Below are 18,450 nucleotides of genomic sequence, written 5' to 3'. Positions count from 1 at the left end.
CTTCAACGGGCTCGTTAAAGAGAAAGGAGAAAAGATTTCTCACACTTCACAATGAAGAGACAGAAAAATAATAACTTCTGGAGCAAAACCCAAGATCTCCCCAAAGCGTCTGCTCTGCTCAGCAGAGGTCAAATGTCCACGAATGAAAGTATCTTTAGGGGACAGGGTCAGATGCAGAAAAACTTGTTAATGAGGTAATGTACAACCTCAAGTGACTTAATCATTCTCCAACCAAAGCCCAGGATGTTGACCAGACGACAGATCCCCGGGAACATTTTAGAACAGATCTCCTCCAGTCACGTAAGTCAAGCCCAGTGGTTCATCACACCTCTCTGTGTTCATGCCACAGCCCAGATTCTACAGTTTTTGGTAGCTTATCCAGTTATAGCACTACTAGTTTGATCATGTTTTAGAACTATGCCACTATTTGAGTAGAACTACATGTCTTGATTATTAAACTTGCTTCTTCTCTATCCCAGATGCCATTCCTTTTGCCTCTTATTTAGAACAAGCAATCCTGTTCCACACTCAGTGCTACCACCCACTTGGCTAAATGTTTTGCCTAAAGATATCGTTAAAACGAGAATGAAATTTATACTTCAGTCAAAATGTGGTATCACTTGAGGGCTCCCCTACGAAAAATCTGAAATAGTCACTGGTCAGAAACCTCTTGACAACTCATTATTCGCTGAATATCCCTTGACCTTTTGCGGTGCATCTTCTACACCCAGTCCCAGGCTAGCGGCATCAGCACCGCCTGAGCAACTCTTTACAAATGCATACTCTCTGCAAGCTCTGGACTCACTGAAGCAGACACTCAAGAGGTAGGGCCCAGCAGCCTGTGTTTTAGCCAGCTCTCTGGTAATTCTGATGCACAATAAAGCTTGAGAACCACAGATCTACACTTAAGAGTACCTCCTCTGAAAGTCATTCACCTTAAAGGGCTTCTTCTACTTCAGGACTACTTTAAATATCCTTTATAACTGTTCCCCCTTGCCTGCCACTTACAGACACAGACACTTCTGAGAGCCATTTATACATATCCCACAGGATTACAGTCTGTGCATGGCTCTTCCTCAGCCCCACGCCCCCACTAGATGGTAAGCTGCCTCGCACTAATATTTCCAGAGCTTGGCAAATAGCATGTATCAATAAATGTTCACTGTTACGTCAAAATACTCAATCGGACAGTCTATACACAACATGTCTCATAAGGTGAGACTAGCCTAGGTCGTTTGACCTCATAAGCTTACTTACAATGTATCTAAACTCATTCCAGGATACTGACCTTAGGGGCTTTTTCAGCTTTCAGTTTACGAACCACCTCCCCTTGTGCAGCAACTTCATCATACAGAGATTTATTTTCCAGAATATCTGATGATGATGTAGAAGAAACATTCTGTACTATCGCAGCAGGAGGATTTCCAAATGTATATTCCTGGCCAGTTTTCTCCTTATATTCAGCCTTCAAAGCCAAAAGCTGTTTTACAGCTGCATCTATATCTTCCTTTGCTGCTTTCTTGGCTTTTAATTCACGAACCACATCCCCTTGAACAGCCACTCTGTTGTAAAGGACCAAGGAATCCTCAGACGTAGCACAAGTATTATTCAAAGAAGGAGCTGACCTTGTCTTAAGAGGAGTAGCTGCCTGCAGAGGCAGAAAAGCAAAAGTAAAATTAATTCATGTTAAAAATCTTTCCACAAAATTATATCAAACTGTTTTCTAATGTTTTAAGTTAAAAACAAAATTTTAAAATTTCACTCCTTAAAAAATTTAAATGAATAATCTCATTCCTAAAAATTTATCCTAATGAGAAATAACGGAAGTAAAAGGTAGAGGTACACAGATATTCACTGGAGCATTTTTATTACGGCAAAAAACTGCACCTAAATCATTATCATTAGAGGACTATTTAAAGAAATTTTGACACACCCACCAGATCTGAGAACAAATCACTGCTCTACCACACACTAGCTGTGCAACCTTGAATTAGTTACTTAAGCCAGTTCTGCTTTTTAACCATAAGAGAGGGATAATAATTGTATTGAACCCATCAGGTTGATGGGAAATAAAAGGTAATAAATCTATGTAAAGCTCTTAGTTACAAAGGCTGAGAAAAAGTAAATATCAATAAGTTAAGTATTATTACTAATTTTTTAAAAGATGAGATATATCTAGATTGTTGACAAGGCAAGAGCTCCATGAAATACTGTGAAACAATTTTATAGTAATGCTGTGAAACAATTCCATTTGTGTAAAATTATATATTTATAGGCATATGGTTGTATATAAGCATGTGCAACAAATCCAGAGATATGTTCCCTAAACTGATTTCTGGATAGTGAATAACTATACTATATTTATTCTCAATGTCATGCTTTTCTTTCGCTTAGAATGTTTTCCTCCTACTGAAACCCTTCCAACTTTAAAACCCTGCTACACCATACCTTCCCTGTGACTTTTTTCTTTAATGGTCTTCTACTTAATTTTTCAGAATAATCTCATACATATTCATTGAGCCATATGTATTAAACTCCAAAATGTTTGTCTCTACTTCAGAACTCTCTCTTGATACCAGACCCAGTACTCTGAATGGTCTTCCAAACATCTTTACCTGGATAGCTAAGAGGCACCTCAAGCTGTATCAAAGTTGCATTTTACATGGAGATTAGGTTCTAAAATCACCATGTAAATCAAAAACCACATGCACTAAAATATTAGTCCCCCCAAATTCCTTAAATCACTCATAATGTATAGTATTTTTTTTGGTGAGGTATATATATGTATAATCATAAACATTAATATGCATATATAAGTGCATAATATTATATAATAAGGGAAGACTACAATAAAGGAAGCCATTGTATCAAAACTATATACAGTCTGTTCTGCTCCACTTATTTTTGGTAAGATGAACTGACTCATTCATGGTTGGTAAACAGGGGAACAATATCAGTATAATGCTGAAAAATCACATCACCTTGTACGTGATTTCTCCCAGTGTGTTAATGTTTTATGTCAAAGGAGCATAAAGGAAAAAGCTTACTCACAATTAAAGAGAAAGCTTTAGAAATACATGACAATCTTACAGAAGAATGAGAAAGTCTGTATAAGTGCATTCCTTTAGGGCAGGTGATACTTTAAAAAAATTGTTTTCCATAACATTAAACCATCTAATGAAGGTGTAAGCACGATGAAGAAGTTTCAAAGATATTATATATCCTCTGCTCAAAAAAAAAAAAAAAAAAGAGTGTTGAAGCAGGGTACTCCCTGGATCAGACTTTAATTTTTTTTAAATTAATTAACTTATTAACTTATTTATTTTTGGCTGTGTTGGGTCTTTGTTACTGTGCACGGGCTTTCTCTAGTTGCAGTGAGTGGGGGCTACGCGGGCCTCTCACTGTTGTGGCCTCTCCCGTTGCGGAGCACAGGCTCCAGACGCGCGGGCTCAGCGGCCATGGCTCACGGGCCCAGCTGCTCCGCGGCACGTGGGATCTTCCTGGACTGGGGCACGAACACGCGTCCCCTGCATCGGCAGGCGGACTCTCAACCACTGCGCCACCAGGGAAGCCCTAAGAACAAAATCTTTTATAAATGAAATTTAAGTTTCTTTTCCTTCAATTTATGTATATTATTTTTTTCAAATGGCTACTAAGGTACTGGGATATAAATATTTATCTAGTTGCTTGAACTTAACTACTTAATAAAGAGAACAGTTAGGAATTTCATTCAGCCTAGAGGTGTCATGAAAAAAATTACTGGGAAACTAAGGGTGCTATGAAATGAGGAAGTTTGAGGACCTCTGGCCTGCACAATAAACCCCCTAATTCTCTAGACACGTCATGGCTTCTCAAAATCCACATCCTGTAAAATGAGGACAGAAGCTGTGTCTCTATCTGGAGTGTCCTCCAGACCTGGACTGCCAGGAAGATTCCTAACTCATTCTTAAAGACAGAGATTAAGCATTACCCCCAAGATGAAAAAAAACCAGAAAGAGACAAAGTTTCTTATTTACCCTTTACCTCTTTTCTAACCCTCAATGACTGTCGGGAGCTCTTCTCCAAGATGCACTGAAGTTTGATAAAGTGTAGACAGGGAGCCAGAAAACCAGGTCACTGTCCTAACACTGTCGTAACGATTGTTTTCTTGGGCAAGGATCTACTACAGTTCTATCAGAATTAAAAAAAGGCCTTTCTAAAAGATTCTTTTAATCTAGTCTTTCTTACTCTTTCACATAAAAAAAACTAACTTTTGAAAATCTTGTTTTGCAGGGTATTTTTAAATCTTACAAGAAAGAACAACAACAACAAAAATCGCAGAAGTTAGAGTTATTGTCTTCTTCGATCTCAACAGTGAGGAAGACAAGCTTTGTAAACAAACAGATTCTAAACCCTAGGAAAGAAGGATCATTGATTAGAGACATATCCATCAAAGTAAATTATTTACCTCATTCTTTGTTGTTTCTACTTTGGTCTTTTCCTTTGACCCAGATGTTGGCATTTCCTTTGTATGCCCATCAGGAATGTATATCAGAATGCATGGAGCTTCTATGCAACTATACGGACTAAAAAGAAAATGAAGGGACAAAAAAGTTTGTTTGAACAAAATTATCTAAACAGCAATTAAAATTGAATTCCTAGGTTAATTCAATGGCACTGTTAATACTTTTCAAGGTCTAAGTAAATAGTCCATTCTCTTATTCAAATCAGAGTCTCTTAGAGTAGTTTAAAAACAGTATATAAAAATTGACAGTGCTAACCATAAACTTTCAATTTATGAACTTTCATGGATATGAAAATGCTAAGTCCAGGACAAAGTTACATCTACTCTGGCCACCAGAAATGGCATCAGTGAATGTTCACGGTCTCACTCTTGACTTAAAAGAAATTCATCTACATACCACACCTAATCTGCTTATGAGCAGAAGAATTTCTGTAAAACATTTTGTAAGAATTTCTCAATTCTAAAGGGTACAGTCATTAGCAAAATCCACTGCCCTTGAGACTACTCATAAGCAAAATATTTTTTTGAATTTTGTGGCAAAGGCCACAGAGTAAAAATAAGTGAGAGAATTTAGTAACAACAGAATCCTATACATCTCTTCAGTATTTCTGAATATGGCCTTATTGAAATATAATTCACATAACAAAAAATCCACCCTTTGAAAGTACACTATTCCCTGGTTACATAAAATTGTGCAACCATCACCACTATCTAATTTTAAAACATTCTCATCACCCTAAAAAGAATCTTTACCCTTTATCTATCACATGCCAGTCTCCCATGCCTCTGGTCCCTAGCAACCACTAATCTAACTTTGTATGAATTTGTCTATTCTGGACATTTCATATAAATGAAATCATACAATACGTGGTCTGTTTTGACTAGCTTACTTCACTTAGCATAATGCTTACAAGGTTCATGCATGGTATAGCATGAATCAGCGCTTCCCTTTTTTTTATGGCTGAACAATATTCCCTTGTATGGATGGATACACCACATTTTGTTTATCCATTCATCAGCTGTTGGACATTTGGGTTGTTTGTACCTTTTGTCTATTACAAATGATGCTGCTATGAGCATTCATGTACAAATTTTTGTGTGAACATATGTTATTACTTTTCTTGGGTATATACATAAAAGTGGAAATGCTAGGTCAAATGATAATACTATATTTAACTTTTTGAGGAAATGCCATATTGTTTTCCAAAGTAACTACATCATTTTACAATCCTATTAGCCATGTATGAGGGTTCCAATTTCTCTACATCCTCAACACTTGTTATTGCCTGCCTTCTTGATTACAGCCATCCAAGGGGATATGGAATGATATCTCACTGTGGTCTTGATTTGCATTTTCCTAATAACTAATAATATTGAGCATCTATTCATGTGCTTATTGACCACTTGTATGTCTGCTTTGGAGAATGTCTTTGTCCGTTTTTAACTGTCTTTTTATTATCAAGTTGTAAGGATTCTTTATTTATTCTGCATACAAGTCCTTTATCAGATACATGTGCAAATGTTTTTCTATCATTCTGTGGACTGTCTTTTCACTTTCCTGATGGTGGCCTCTGAAGCACAAAAATTTTTGATATAGTCCAATTTATGTATATTTTCTTCGGTTGCTTATGCTTTAGGTGTTATATTTAAGAAAGCACTGCTAAGATTACAAAGACTTAAACTTATGTTTTCCTTTAAGAGTTTTATAGTTTAGCTCTTACATTCAGGTCTTTGATCCATATTTGAGTTAATTTTTATACATGGTATGAGGTAGGGGTTCGTTCACTCTTGCATGTGGTTGCTGATACAGCACCATTTGTTGAAAAGTTCAACAATCTTTCACAATAAACTGAGAGCCTACTCTCTTCTGGGCATGAATCTAGTTGGTACCATCACTACCACCACCACCACCACCATCACTGAATATTTAACCAGGGCTTAATAAGTACTGGGCACTGTGCATGCTGTTTACACACATGGTCTCATTTGATTAATGGCAACGTGATACTAAGATGAACATGAAAAACGTATCTGCCCTTAGTGAATTTCCAGTGGTGGAAACAAGATAGATAAACAGAAAGACAGATACAACAGCATGTGATAAATATTCTAAAGAGGAAAGTGCTCGCTGCAATGGGGACACACAGGTTGGGTGCCTATCCAGATTAGAGGAATACAAGAAAGCTCTGGAAGAAGTAACATTTGAAAGGTTGCCCAGATGAAGAAAAAGAAGCACGGCCATTCCAGGAAAAAGCAAGAAGTTCAAAGGCAGCTGATGACTTTGGAAAGCCCTGAGCAGTGCAGTATCTTGACCAGAAGGGATGAGGAAGAGGGCAACTACAACACAAATGGCTCAGGTGGGTCGAGAGGCCATTCCATGGAAACTCTTGCATGCCAAACTAACAAGTTTAGATTTTCCTCTGAAGCTAACAAGAATTATTAAGCAGGGGGGGTGGATAATGTGATAAAATTGTTACTCTGAAATTTTTAGGCTGGGGGCCATATGAAAAGTGAATCAGAAAAGTGCAAAACTGGAAGGAAGAGACTACTTTAGAAACTGTTTTGGCAATCAAGGAAGAAATGCTAAGGGCCTGAAACAAAGGCAGAGCAGTAGATGCACAGAGGTGAACTAGGCAAGCAGTACAATCAATAAGGTTTACTGATTAGAATGGGGGATGAAGGAGAAGAACTGAGGAGAGATGGTAACTAGGATCTTGAATTTTGAAGTTTGAGGTACTTGAAAGTTATCTATTCAGAGATGTCTAAAAGGCATTAATTAGATTCACAAGTCTGGAGCTCAGGAGTGAGGTCTGATCACAAAGTTAAAGAGATGCAATAAAAAACAGTAAAGACAAAAAAAAGAAACGTGAACAAAAATTCAGAGACTGAAAGTTCTCCTAGTAATTCTATTACTTCATGGTTTAAAAAAAAAAACAAATATTTGTTATAATCCTCTAACTGTACCTGCTGTACTATTTGTATTCTACAATATATCTAATTAAAGTACACTATAAAGAAAAGCTGCCTGTGATAAACCATAATGGAAAAGAATATGAAAATGTATATATATATGTGCAACTGAGTCACTGTGCTGTACAGGAGTAATTAATACAACACTGTAAATCAACTATACTTCAATAAAACATAAATTTAGAAAAAAGAGAAAAGGTAATAGTTATAATGTTTATCCAAAGATAACACTGAAATTTTTTTCTTTTTACTTGGACCATGTAAAGATGAATGGTTTAGTTCTAGAAATAAAATTTGTTAATATTATGCTATTTCAAAGTTAAAATTTGTTACAATGATGTCTGAAATAGTAAATACAGAAGAACAAATGAAACCAAACAGAGAATTGTCAGGTACAGTATTTTAGTAGAAATTCAATCTTTAAAACATTATTCACTATAAGAATTTTAAGCATTTTCATTTAAATGTTCAGTTACACTGATTTACCTAATGGGTTCATAAGGTTGATCACATATGAAGAAGCCTCTTCTCTGGAGTTGTATAATGTCTCCTTTTTTCAAATCCTTAAGGCAGGGATCCCCCAGCATTAATTCTTCATGCTATAAAGATGGTATAAGACCAAAATACACTTTCTTGAACATCAGACCACTAAAAACCACCCTAAAATGCAAGCAGCTTTTCCAGTAGCTGCAATAGGATATGTTAAAAACTTTACTACTTAAGCACATGCAGTAAAACAGTGAAATATTAAAATAACTAACAATTATTTATTATATTTCTAAAAGTTAACATTTATATACTGATGGGCTTCATGAACCTTTTAACTAACTTGAATGGTGTCCCTGCAGATATAAAGAAATTTCCCACTATAAATATGAAGTACAATACAAGAAGCACACACAGACCTGGCTGAAAGGCACGCTGGCGCAGCACTAAAGCACAAGGGTCCTAGAGCCAGGAGGCCTGGGTTTGAACCCCAGCTCTACGCCTTACTGCCTGTCTTCAAGCAACTTACTGAACCTCACTGTGCCTCGGTTTCTAGAATCTATAAAATGAGAACATTATTCTTTTATATCATTTTTAACAAAATTCTAGAAATCTTTTCCATTTTATCTGAGGAAACAAAACACTTAAAACTAATTTTTAAAATTCTAAAGGAAAGGTTATACTGATACAAGAGAGGAAGATGAACTAGGGTCTCTGTCAGGAGGCTACCTTACTGTTCTTGTTGACATACTGCTTAAAGTCCTCGTCTTTTCCCAGTACGGGCTTTGTGATCAAGTGCTCGTAAGTGACACAGATGGCTGGCACAGGAAGAGCACGTTCGGTCTCGGCAAGCCATGTGATCTTAGTGGTTTTCTTATAGTCTTTGTTCTCCAAATTTAATTTTGCATCAAGAGATACAATTTTTCCTTCTGCATTTCTAAAAATAAGATAGGAAAGTGTTTTCAGAAAACAAACCTTAACTGCCACAAGTGCATTATTTTGTTCTGTACCTGTAATAAATGGATAGGGAATTTTCTTTGGAAAAAATTTCAAATAAAACATTTATTTGAGTTTCTAGTAGGTGTCAGACATTAACTGGTTAAGAGGTGAATGAAGTAGAGTCCCTGCTATCAAGATACTAATAGGTGGACAGATCCCCCATACATCTGATGAAGAACATGAACATGTTTATGAGTTTTAAAGTCACCTGGAGTAAGCATTAAAAAATCTACAATACTGTATTTTCAAAACATTTATCAATTACTTGACATCGTATGTAATGACACGACAATTGATATTTCAGAGTTTACTAAATTAATCTTAGCATACTATGTCCCATTTGTGTAATCTTAAGAACTGGTAAGTGTAGCACACTATAATAACTGGAAAGTTCATATTCACCACAAAAGGATTAAATTTAAAGTAGATTTTAGTGTCCATCAACAGAGTAATGGATAAAAAAGACGTGGTACATATATGCAATGGAATACTAGCCATAAAAAGGAACAAAAGTGGGTCATTTGTAGAGATGTGGATGGACCTAGAGACTGTCATATAGAGTGAAGTAAGTCAGAAAGAGAAAAACAAATATCGTATATTAACCCATGCATGTGAAATCTAGAAAAATGGTATAGAGGACCATATTTGCAAAGCAGAAACAGAGACACAGACGTAGAGAACAAAAGTATGGATACCAAGGGGGAAAGGGGTGAGGTGGGAGGAATTGGGAGACTGGGACTGACACACATACACTATTGCTACTAGGTATAAAACAGACAACTGATGGGAACATGCTGCATAGCATAGGGAACTCCACTTAATGCCCTGTGGTGTCCTAAATGGGAGGGAAAGCCAAAAGGGAGGGGATATTATGTATATGTACAGCTGATTCATTTTGCTGTGCAGTAGAAGCTAACACAACATTGTAAAGCAACTATACTCCAATAAAAATTAATAAAAAAAGTTTAAAAATAAAAAATAAAGTAGACTTTAGGATATACAGAATGTTATACATACAATTTCTGTCCAAAGGATCTCTCCACCATGCAATCACATTCTGAGAATTAGATGATAAAAGGGGGGGCCTAAAGCATTAGAATTATTTTTTATATCTACATGCAGTCATTTTCAGGATCACAAGCAATATCCTAATACCCTATTAATGTAATGAAACATATACAGAAAAAAACCTTAATGTGTCCAGAATTTGCAGCATCTATGCCTGGGTAGATGTACCAGCCAGCACTATCAGTGGGTCTGAATTAGGTCATTTTTAATAAATGAATAAACATAAAAGACTTTCTCCTTCCATATTTATTTGAAAACAAACAAAAAGTTCTTACCTGTGTATTTTAGTAATGTTGATGTTGCCCCAATTTATAAATGTAACCATCTCACCCTCTGACAACGTCTCTGCGTCAGCACCTTCAATGAAAACTTTAGGACTATACCAGACGGGTTTCAAGCCAACATCAGGATTCTGATTAATTAAAAAAAAAAAAAAGAAAATGTTGGTTGAAACAATAACTATTGAACCCGGTATGAAATTTATACATTCATTCATCTTATTCCTTAACAAAAACAGAAGTCATCTTTATTAGTTTGATTCCCAGCTCTGTGACCCTGGGTCAGACACCTGACCAATAATGGACTGGAGTCAGATGAGGGTGGTCTGCCCCTGAGATTACTTCCAGCCTAAAACAATCATTCTTTGTTTTCAGAGCTAAGACAGTATTTGTCTCACAGAGTCCCTCCAACCAGAATCTGCTTTGCTAGCCTCAAAAATCTCACTGCTTTTGCAGCAAAGGAGAAAATAAAGTCATTCCTCGTCAGTGGCCGTGGAACATCACTATAGGAACAGACGTCATCTTAGCAGGAAATGGGAGATCTTTCACATTTTAGGAGACAAATTTTAAAGACAGTAGCATACATGTATAGAAAGATGAATTTTCTGCCTTTTTGGTATATATTATATGAAGAAGAAAAAGAGATCCAGAAAATAAAAAGAATGCTATATTTGTTAAATTTCAGATTTTTGTTTGAGCAAAATCAAAAGAAAAAAAGTATAAGAAGATCCTTTGAATAAATGTTAAATAACACACGTTCAATAATTGTTCATTGAATGCACCAATGCACTTGAAAAAAAATCAGTATGTTGCAACAACTTATACTATGCTGGGCTCAGAACAGAATACTGACAGGCTAAATATAGAACACTTCGTGAGGGAAAAGATAATGAAAATTCCACAGAGCAAACTGAGCAATCCAGTCATCATTTAAAGTGTTTCCTAATCAATTAGTTATTTAACTATTATTTATTCTTTTTTTATCTTTATTTTATTTATTTTTTTAATTAGTTTCTGCTTTATAATATTTATTCTTTATTATTACAAATAAGCACCCTTAAAAGTTTTATTCTCACTGTTCCAATTCTAAAACATTAAGCTTCACATTTAAGCTAACTGTAGTGGGCTATATGATACATCAGAAACCACCATTCACCTGGTTGAACCCATCAGATGCAAGATAAAGGCAACGGTAAAGCCAAATCAATCTCACACACACACACACAAACTCTCCCCAAATCTTATTAGGGGTACCCTTAAAATAAGTCTTCCAAATTAAAAACAAGCTAATGTCATACAGAGAAAGGCAATCATAGGCTACCACTTAGAACATTTATAGCTCTTCATGAAACATATCACCTTACACGTGAGTTAGTCTATGAACATAAGGTAGTTATGAGTAAGGTTATGAATATATTAGTCTATTAGTATATGAGTGAGTCAGTCTATGGACGTAAGCTTCATTGGATAATAAAGATATTTACAGACAACTCGCAAAGCTGGAACAAAAGGATCTATGTTTTCTTCAAGACTATCAACCTAGCAGTTATAATCATGTGAGACAACAAACATGGCTTAACTAAGAGGAACTCCCTGCTACCTGTATTTAAGATTTATATTCTGAATTTAGATAGACAGATATCATTGTCACTTCACTGATATTTTCTAAAACAGAGCCAATGGCAGCGTGATAGACTCTGGACTCAAGCTGTGATTCAATACTATTAGGTCAAATGTTTTGGCTTAAAGGCAACAGCGAATAACCCAGCTAATAGAGAATGCACCTCAGCTTTCACACAGAGATAAGAGCATGGATTATATAATACCTCCAGGAAGAAATAAATTCTTATTATACACTAATATGCTATCTCCACAAAATAAAAGTAGGCACCAACTGAGTGTACAGTTCTGTGTGATGTGCTGTGGATAGTAATACCGCTAGAATAAATTTCTTCAGTAAGAAATCCACAAAAACATTTACTTCAATTAGTATCAAATTCTTAAACAGCTCATACAATTCAAAATCAAAAAAACAAATAAGCCAATTTAAAAATGGACAGAAGTGAACAGACATTTTGCCAGAGGAAATGCAGATGGCCAACAGGCATATGAAAAGATGCTTAACATCGATAATCATCAGGGAAATGCAAACCAAAACCACAATGAGATATGTAACCTTGCACCTGTCAGAATGGCTATCATCAAAAAGAACACAAATAACAAATGCTCGCGAGGATGTGGAGAGAAGAGAACCCTTGTGCACTATTGGTGGGAATGTAAATTGGTGCAGCCACTGTGGAAAACGGTATGGAGGTTTCTCCAAAAACTAAACATAAAACTACCATAAGACTCAGCAATTCCACTCCTGGGTATATATCTGAGAAAAACAAAGACACTAATTCGAAAAGATACATGAACCCCAATGTGCACAGCAGCATTGCTTACAATTGCCAAGATATGGAAGCAACCGAAGTGTCCATCAACAGATAAATGGACAAAGACGTGGTGTGTATCCACACACACACACACACACACACACACACACACAGGAATACTCAGCCATAAAAAAGAATGAGATTTTGCCATCTGCACCAACATGGATGGACTTGGGAGGCATTATGCTCAGTGAAATAAGTCAGACAGAGAAAGACAAATACTATATGATATGACTTACATGTGGAATCTAAAAAATACAACAAACTAGTGAATAGAACAAAAAGAAGCAGACGCACAGATACAGAGAACAAACTAGTGGTTACCAGCTGGGGAGAGGTGGGGGACAGGACAATATAGGGGTGAGGGAGTGGAAGGTACAACAAATGGGTGTTAGATAAGCTCAAGGATGTCCAACACGGAGAATATAGCCAACATTTTGTAATAACTGTAAACAGAAAGTAACCTTTAAAAACTGTATAAGAAATTGAAAAAAAATTTTTTTTTAATTAGTATGAAATCCTGAGAAATCATGCTGGTCCCCAATCATGATATTGCCACCAAAGCACATTTTTCCCTTTGATTATCCTGCTCCTTTAACAGAGAGAACAACACTGGTGAAACTGAAGGGTGACCTTCGGGTGTTTGGCTACTTCTTTCATCTCCTCCTGGGCCTCAGGGATGTCCACCAGGACCACCTCTTTCTTCAGTAACGCAATGTATCGTGGAGCCACCGGGTCAATAACCTGCAACAAAGGCGTTCTTGTGTTAAAACATTCAGAGATTTTTTAGAACTTCATCAATAAAATAAGTAATAGCACAGGAATAATAACTGGCATTCTTTGTTACTGCATTTACTAATTTTTTGGTTTACCAGCTAACTCCTCTCTAACATTTAGCTGTCAAGTAGAAAAAAGAAAAACAATCATAAACAAAGACTGCATGAAGGATTTCGAGTTCCCTTCCAAGAATAACTACTGACAAGCGAAAAGAAACCAATAGTTAAAGCATATTAGAAATATTTCTAAAGTAATTTTTAACTCTGATATTAGAAAGGAAAATTATCCTGTGGGGTTATGTAACAATCCTACAGGTAAATGTGATACTCCACTTTGTATTGTTGGAGAAGACTGTTTGGAAGGAATATAGAAATATGTGTTTTAGTATCATTTTCTATAAGCAGTGTTAGGCAACACACCACCATTAAAAGCAGAACAGCATTAGGTCACTATAATAAGGCAATTCTATAGATTAAAAGTAAACAAGTATCCCTACTGGTCTGCATGCTATATATATACACACGTATATAGGGACCACTGTGTTCCCAAGGGCCTGGCACATGCAGGTAATCAACACATATTTACAGGTTAACTGAATGAATGGTAGTACTCATTACATTCTAACCTACTCTACCTCCAAAACAGAAGCAGCACCCCCTTCTGGATCCGATGTATCTTTCTCATTTCACTATTCAATTTAAAATTATCCATGATGACCAATCACAACAGCAGTATTTAGATACTAAATAAAGCATTTGGAAGAAAAATGTAGATAGAAGCAAGTGCGGAGTCAAATAGCTAAGTAAAGTGATAAAAGTCATTTTTTTCCCATTAGAAGGATGCAGGAAATAGTGGTATGGCTAATTAAACTTGGCTGTGTCTTTTGGTTTATATTGGGTTTTTGTTGTTGCTATCGTTTGGCTGGTATCTTGTTGTTGTTGTTTGCTTTGAGAGTATTTCTCAGAAATTCTGAATGAACTTAGAGAAGAAACCATGCTCAGAGGGTCAGTCAGAAAAGTCTGAAAAGCCATCTAACTTCCCCTTGACTGCTACTCCTCACCTGCCTATATGTCACACCAGTACTAAGTCAGCACCAGCCTCCCTCTACACTTACTATTTCATTCTTTCCCTCCTTGAGGTTTAAAAGTCATTCTTACTGGTTAAGGGTTCCTTCTTTCAGCTTCTACTGGGTTAGAATGATCACAGATTTAATTTGTGACTACTCAGTTTAGTATTTAAGCCAGTAAGATACAATTTCTTCTTTTGAAGAAGCTAAAACTAGACGATCCAACCTGAGGAACTTACTTCAGTTCACTGCAGCTCAGTTTCCTCAACTGACAAAGAGAGCAGAAGACTGTTTCTCACACTTGACTAATTACAATGATCCCTTAGGGCACTGGCCGGCACAGAGTTTCATGCCACTTGACCCTGAACGACTATGATTCTAATCGTCTTAAGTAAAGTGTGGAAATCTTTTTTTTTTTTTTTTTTTTTTTCAGTATGCGGGCCTCTCACTGCTGTGGCCTCTCCCGTTGCGGAGCACAGGCTCCGGACGCACAGGCTCAACGGCCATGGCTCACGGGCCCAGCCGCTCCGCGGCATGTGGGATCTTCCTGGACCAGGGCACGAACCCGTGTCCCCTGAATCAGCAGGCAGACTCTCAACCACTGCGCCACCAGGGAAGCCCTGGAAATCTATTTTTAAATAAGCATTCGACAGGATGGTTAGGATCAGACAAGTTTGAGAAATCTTGGATTAAAAGATTTTAAAGTGTTTTTCAGTTCTAAAATTGTACAATTCTCAAAATCTCTGGATCAGTGGTTTTAAATTACTCCAAAAGGTCCAGAGACTCTTCTTCTGCACTGAGACAAGGGTATTAAGAAAATGTATGATATTAGATGTCAAGTCCCCAGAGTTTTCCCCAGTCAGTTCCAAAGCCCTGGCAGTCAGACCTTCACACTTCTGGCAACTTAACTGAAAGAAACTCCTCTGGAAAAACTGCCTAGTCCAAGAGATGAGATGTAAGGTTACTGACGTCGAGGCTTTTCAACTAACCGGCCAGCCAGACCATCCTACAGTGAGGCACAGCTGACAAGCCCAATCTTTTTCTCAGGGCTTCCAATCCCTCTCTCAGTCCCCTGTGTTCAAGATGAGCAGATAACCAAGGCTCCCCAGATGTCTGAGAAATGCCTTTAATATCAAAGAAAAAACAAAATAAACAACCTGGAGGAAAGACATAAGAAAAAATACCATTGATTATAACCATGAAATAGGAACAGGAAGTTATTCTGAAAATTCAAAGCACAAACGAGAAATCTTGGAAATATGACAGCATAAATGAAAAACTCAGCAAAAGTTGAGAAGATAGGGCTGAGTACATCTACCAGAAAGTAGAGCCAGAAGATGAGATGGAAAATAAGAGAGAAAACAAAATTAGAGCAACAGTCCAGGAAACCCAACATGTGCTCAAGAAACGTTCCACAGAGGAGAAAGACAACATAGTAGAGAAAAACACAAAGAAACAGAAGGAACTTAGGAACATTTCCCAGAACTGACGAATGAGTTTCCAGTCTGGAAGCCACATGTTCTTCCAATGGATATGAATGAAAACAGACCCACCCCAAGGCACATCACTGTGAAATTTCAAAGTGAAGAAGCTGTTCATATAAAAGTCTCAAAAATCTTCATCCCATGCTCCCCTTCTCAGGGAGCTACCAGAGGATATAGTACAGCAAAGCAAAAGAGCAATAAAAAGAGAAGGAGGATCCAAGAACCAGATGATCCATCACAGAAGAAAAGCAAAGAGAATTCCCAGGATGATGAGGAAGACTGACCTGGGAACACAGCTGTGCTTCAGAAGTTAACAGGCCTCTCATCTAGATCAGATGTGAGCAGCACAAAGGCCCCGGGAGAGAGGTCTCTAACGTGAAACTGAAATACCTGAGACATGCGAACATTTTGGCAGGAAATTTAGATAACTTGCACAGAGTCTGAGATGGAATTAGAAAATCAGACAAATGAGGGAAACAAAACAAAACAATTAGCCACAAGAAAGCCAACGACTTATGAGAAAAAATAGGAGACCTAAATCCTCATCTTCCATTGTGAAAAGTAAACTGATGATGCCTAAAGCAAACAAACAAACAAAACATCAAGAAGAAGCAAAACACACATCTCATTTAGAGATATGGGCAATAAATACCAAAAAAATTATCTAAAAGAGCTGAAAGTGATTTATCTAGTGAGAGAAAATGGAAGGAAAGAAGACAGGGGAATATGCTGTTCATTTAACAGACCCTATAGAATTATTGGCCTGTAGTGAAATGTATTTCTTATATTTGAACTAAATGTACATGGATTATTAATGTAAAGTATTCCAATGTTAACTCTGCCTATAAGTTTTTAATGTATTTATTAGTAACTGCAGCAACAGAGCGAACCAATTAATAATTCCATTATGTATCCAAAAACTGACTAAACACAAAAGACTAAATAAAATAAATTCAAGACACATGCGAGACAAGCAACTATTTTTTGAGGCAAGGCATCAGCACAATCAAGCAGCAATACAAAGAAAAAGAATTTACAGAACACAATCACAGAAACCATAGTTTAAAACATGGCACTTTAATGATTTGCCTTATTATAGTGTCTAAGCATCTGCTTCCAATTAACAATGTCAATATGCAGTATTCCTCATTTGACTTTTATTTAAGACACAGCTTTTTTTTTAAGCTAGATTCAATAAGACACAGGGATTATAATTAACGAACCTTCAATACAATTCAATGAAATCTGTAACTTTAAAACTCTATGTCCTCTCAGTAAACAAGGGAACAGTAGAATGGAGTTAGCCAAATCTTCCCTTTGCCACTAAGAAAACTAGAGGACATGTTTTTTTAAACTAGGAATAATGCATTTCAGTGGGTCTGTATAAGCAAGTCTCATATAAATGTGATTGTGCTTCAAAGCTGTATAACATCTCAGGTTATAACATGTAAGATGCTAAAAGCTATGTGCTAAGTAAGGCAAATAAAAGCATTAAGTAATACCTTCTTACAGAGAGCTCGCAGCTTGAAAGCAGAAAAATGAAATGCAAAGTGTTCAAAAAAGATTTAAGGAAAAAACTGTTACCATTCCCCATAACTCCAAGTTTGTTTTAATCATTGTTCTTGTTTGGTATAGTTTATAGGCTTAATGCACTTTATATGTTTAAAAAAGTAAAACATTCCATTTTCCTGAAAAATCTGCAAAACTGTAATATTCTTCACAAAATTTTCCCTACCATGAGCACACTAACGAATTCTACATGTAATCTATTACTTAGGAGTTAGGCATGAAGAAAAGAGGACCAGGAGTCAAAACATGTACCTTTTTGTTAAATGCCCAAATTTTGTCCCATTCCATGTTCACAACTGAACGTGAAGAACCCTAAAAAACAATAATAGAACAGCTTAAAGGGCCAGAAGTATTAACCAGAATATTTTCTTTAAGTTAAGCATGCTAGAAAATAAACCCAGTCAATACTTACAAGTTTACTTCCACTGGAATAGAAAACTTAGTATGTACACACTAATCCCGTTACCCTGAACAGTTAAGAGTCAACAGTCATATACTTCACTGGGTAAAAACACCACAGCTGCCTTTGTCCAACCCTAGCATAGTTTAGGACATTCTCAATTTTCCACTATTATAACAGTGTTTTTTCCAAAAACATTCTGCCCTTGCATTGTAAGCAACAAGCAAAGAACAGAAAGAACAACAGGAGTAATAAAGACTAAAAGGATATTATTAGATACTTAAAAATCCAAACAGAGAAGCTGGAAAAGAAACTATAACTCACCTGAGCAGCAATAAACTGTTTCAGTCCTTCAACTGTCATCCCTCTTCTCAGCACACCGCGAACCGTAGGAAATCGTGGGTCATCCCTGGG

At 36.6% G+C, this 18,450-nt stretch overlaps 1 protein-coding gene across 2 annotated transcripts in view; it reads right to left on the bottom strand.

Moving 5' to 3' along the window:
* The window catches only part of EPRS1 (glutamyl-prolyl-tRNA synthetase 1), a gene marked incomplete at its 5' end in the record, with an annotated part of 66,076 nt that overhangs the window by 27,380 nt on the left and 20,246 nt on the right, over positions 1-18,450 (bottom strand). Inside the window, 9 exons of one of the 2 annotated variants that reach the window (XM_079696786.1) lie at positions 1,289-1,648; positions 4,448-4,565; positions 7,961-8,073; positions 8,690-8,897; positions 10,303-10,439; positions 13,374-13,484; positions 17,570-17,590; positions 17,889-17,948; positions 18,361-18,445. In XM_079696786.1, coding sequence (XP_079552912.1) covers positions 1,289-1,648; positions 4,448-4,565; positions 7,961-8,073; positions 8,690-8,897; positions 10,303-10,439; positions 13,374-13,484; positions 17,570-17,590; positions 17,889-17,948; positions 18,361-18,445 — 1,213 coding nt within the window. The remainder of the gene's footprint in view (positions 1-1,288; positions 1,649-4,447; positions 4,566-7,960; positions 8,074-8,689; positions 8,898-10,302; positions 10,440-13,373; positions 13,485-17,569; positions 17,591-17,888; positions 17,949-18,360; positions 18,446-18,450) is intronic. The other variant, XM_079696785.1, reaches the window with a different exon arrangement.

Source organism: Hyperoodon ampullatus (assembly GCF_949752795.1).
Source record: "Hyperoodon ampullatus genome assembly, chromosome: 2".
Lineage (NCBI taxonomy): Eukaryota > Metazoa > Chordata > Mammalia > Artiodactyla > Ziphiidae > Hyperoodon > Hyperoodon ampullatus.
Note: the sequence above shows the minus strand (reverse complement) of the source record. Positions and strands in the feature narration are given on the sequence as shown.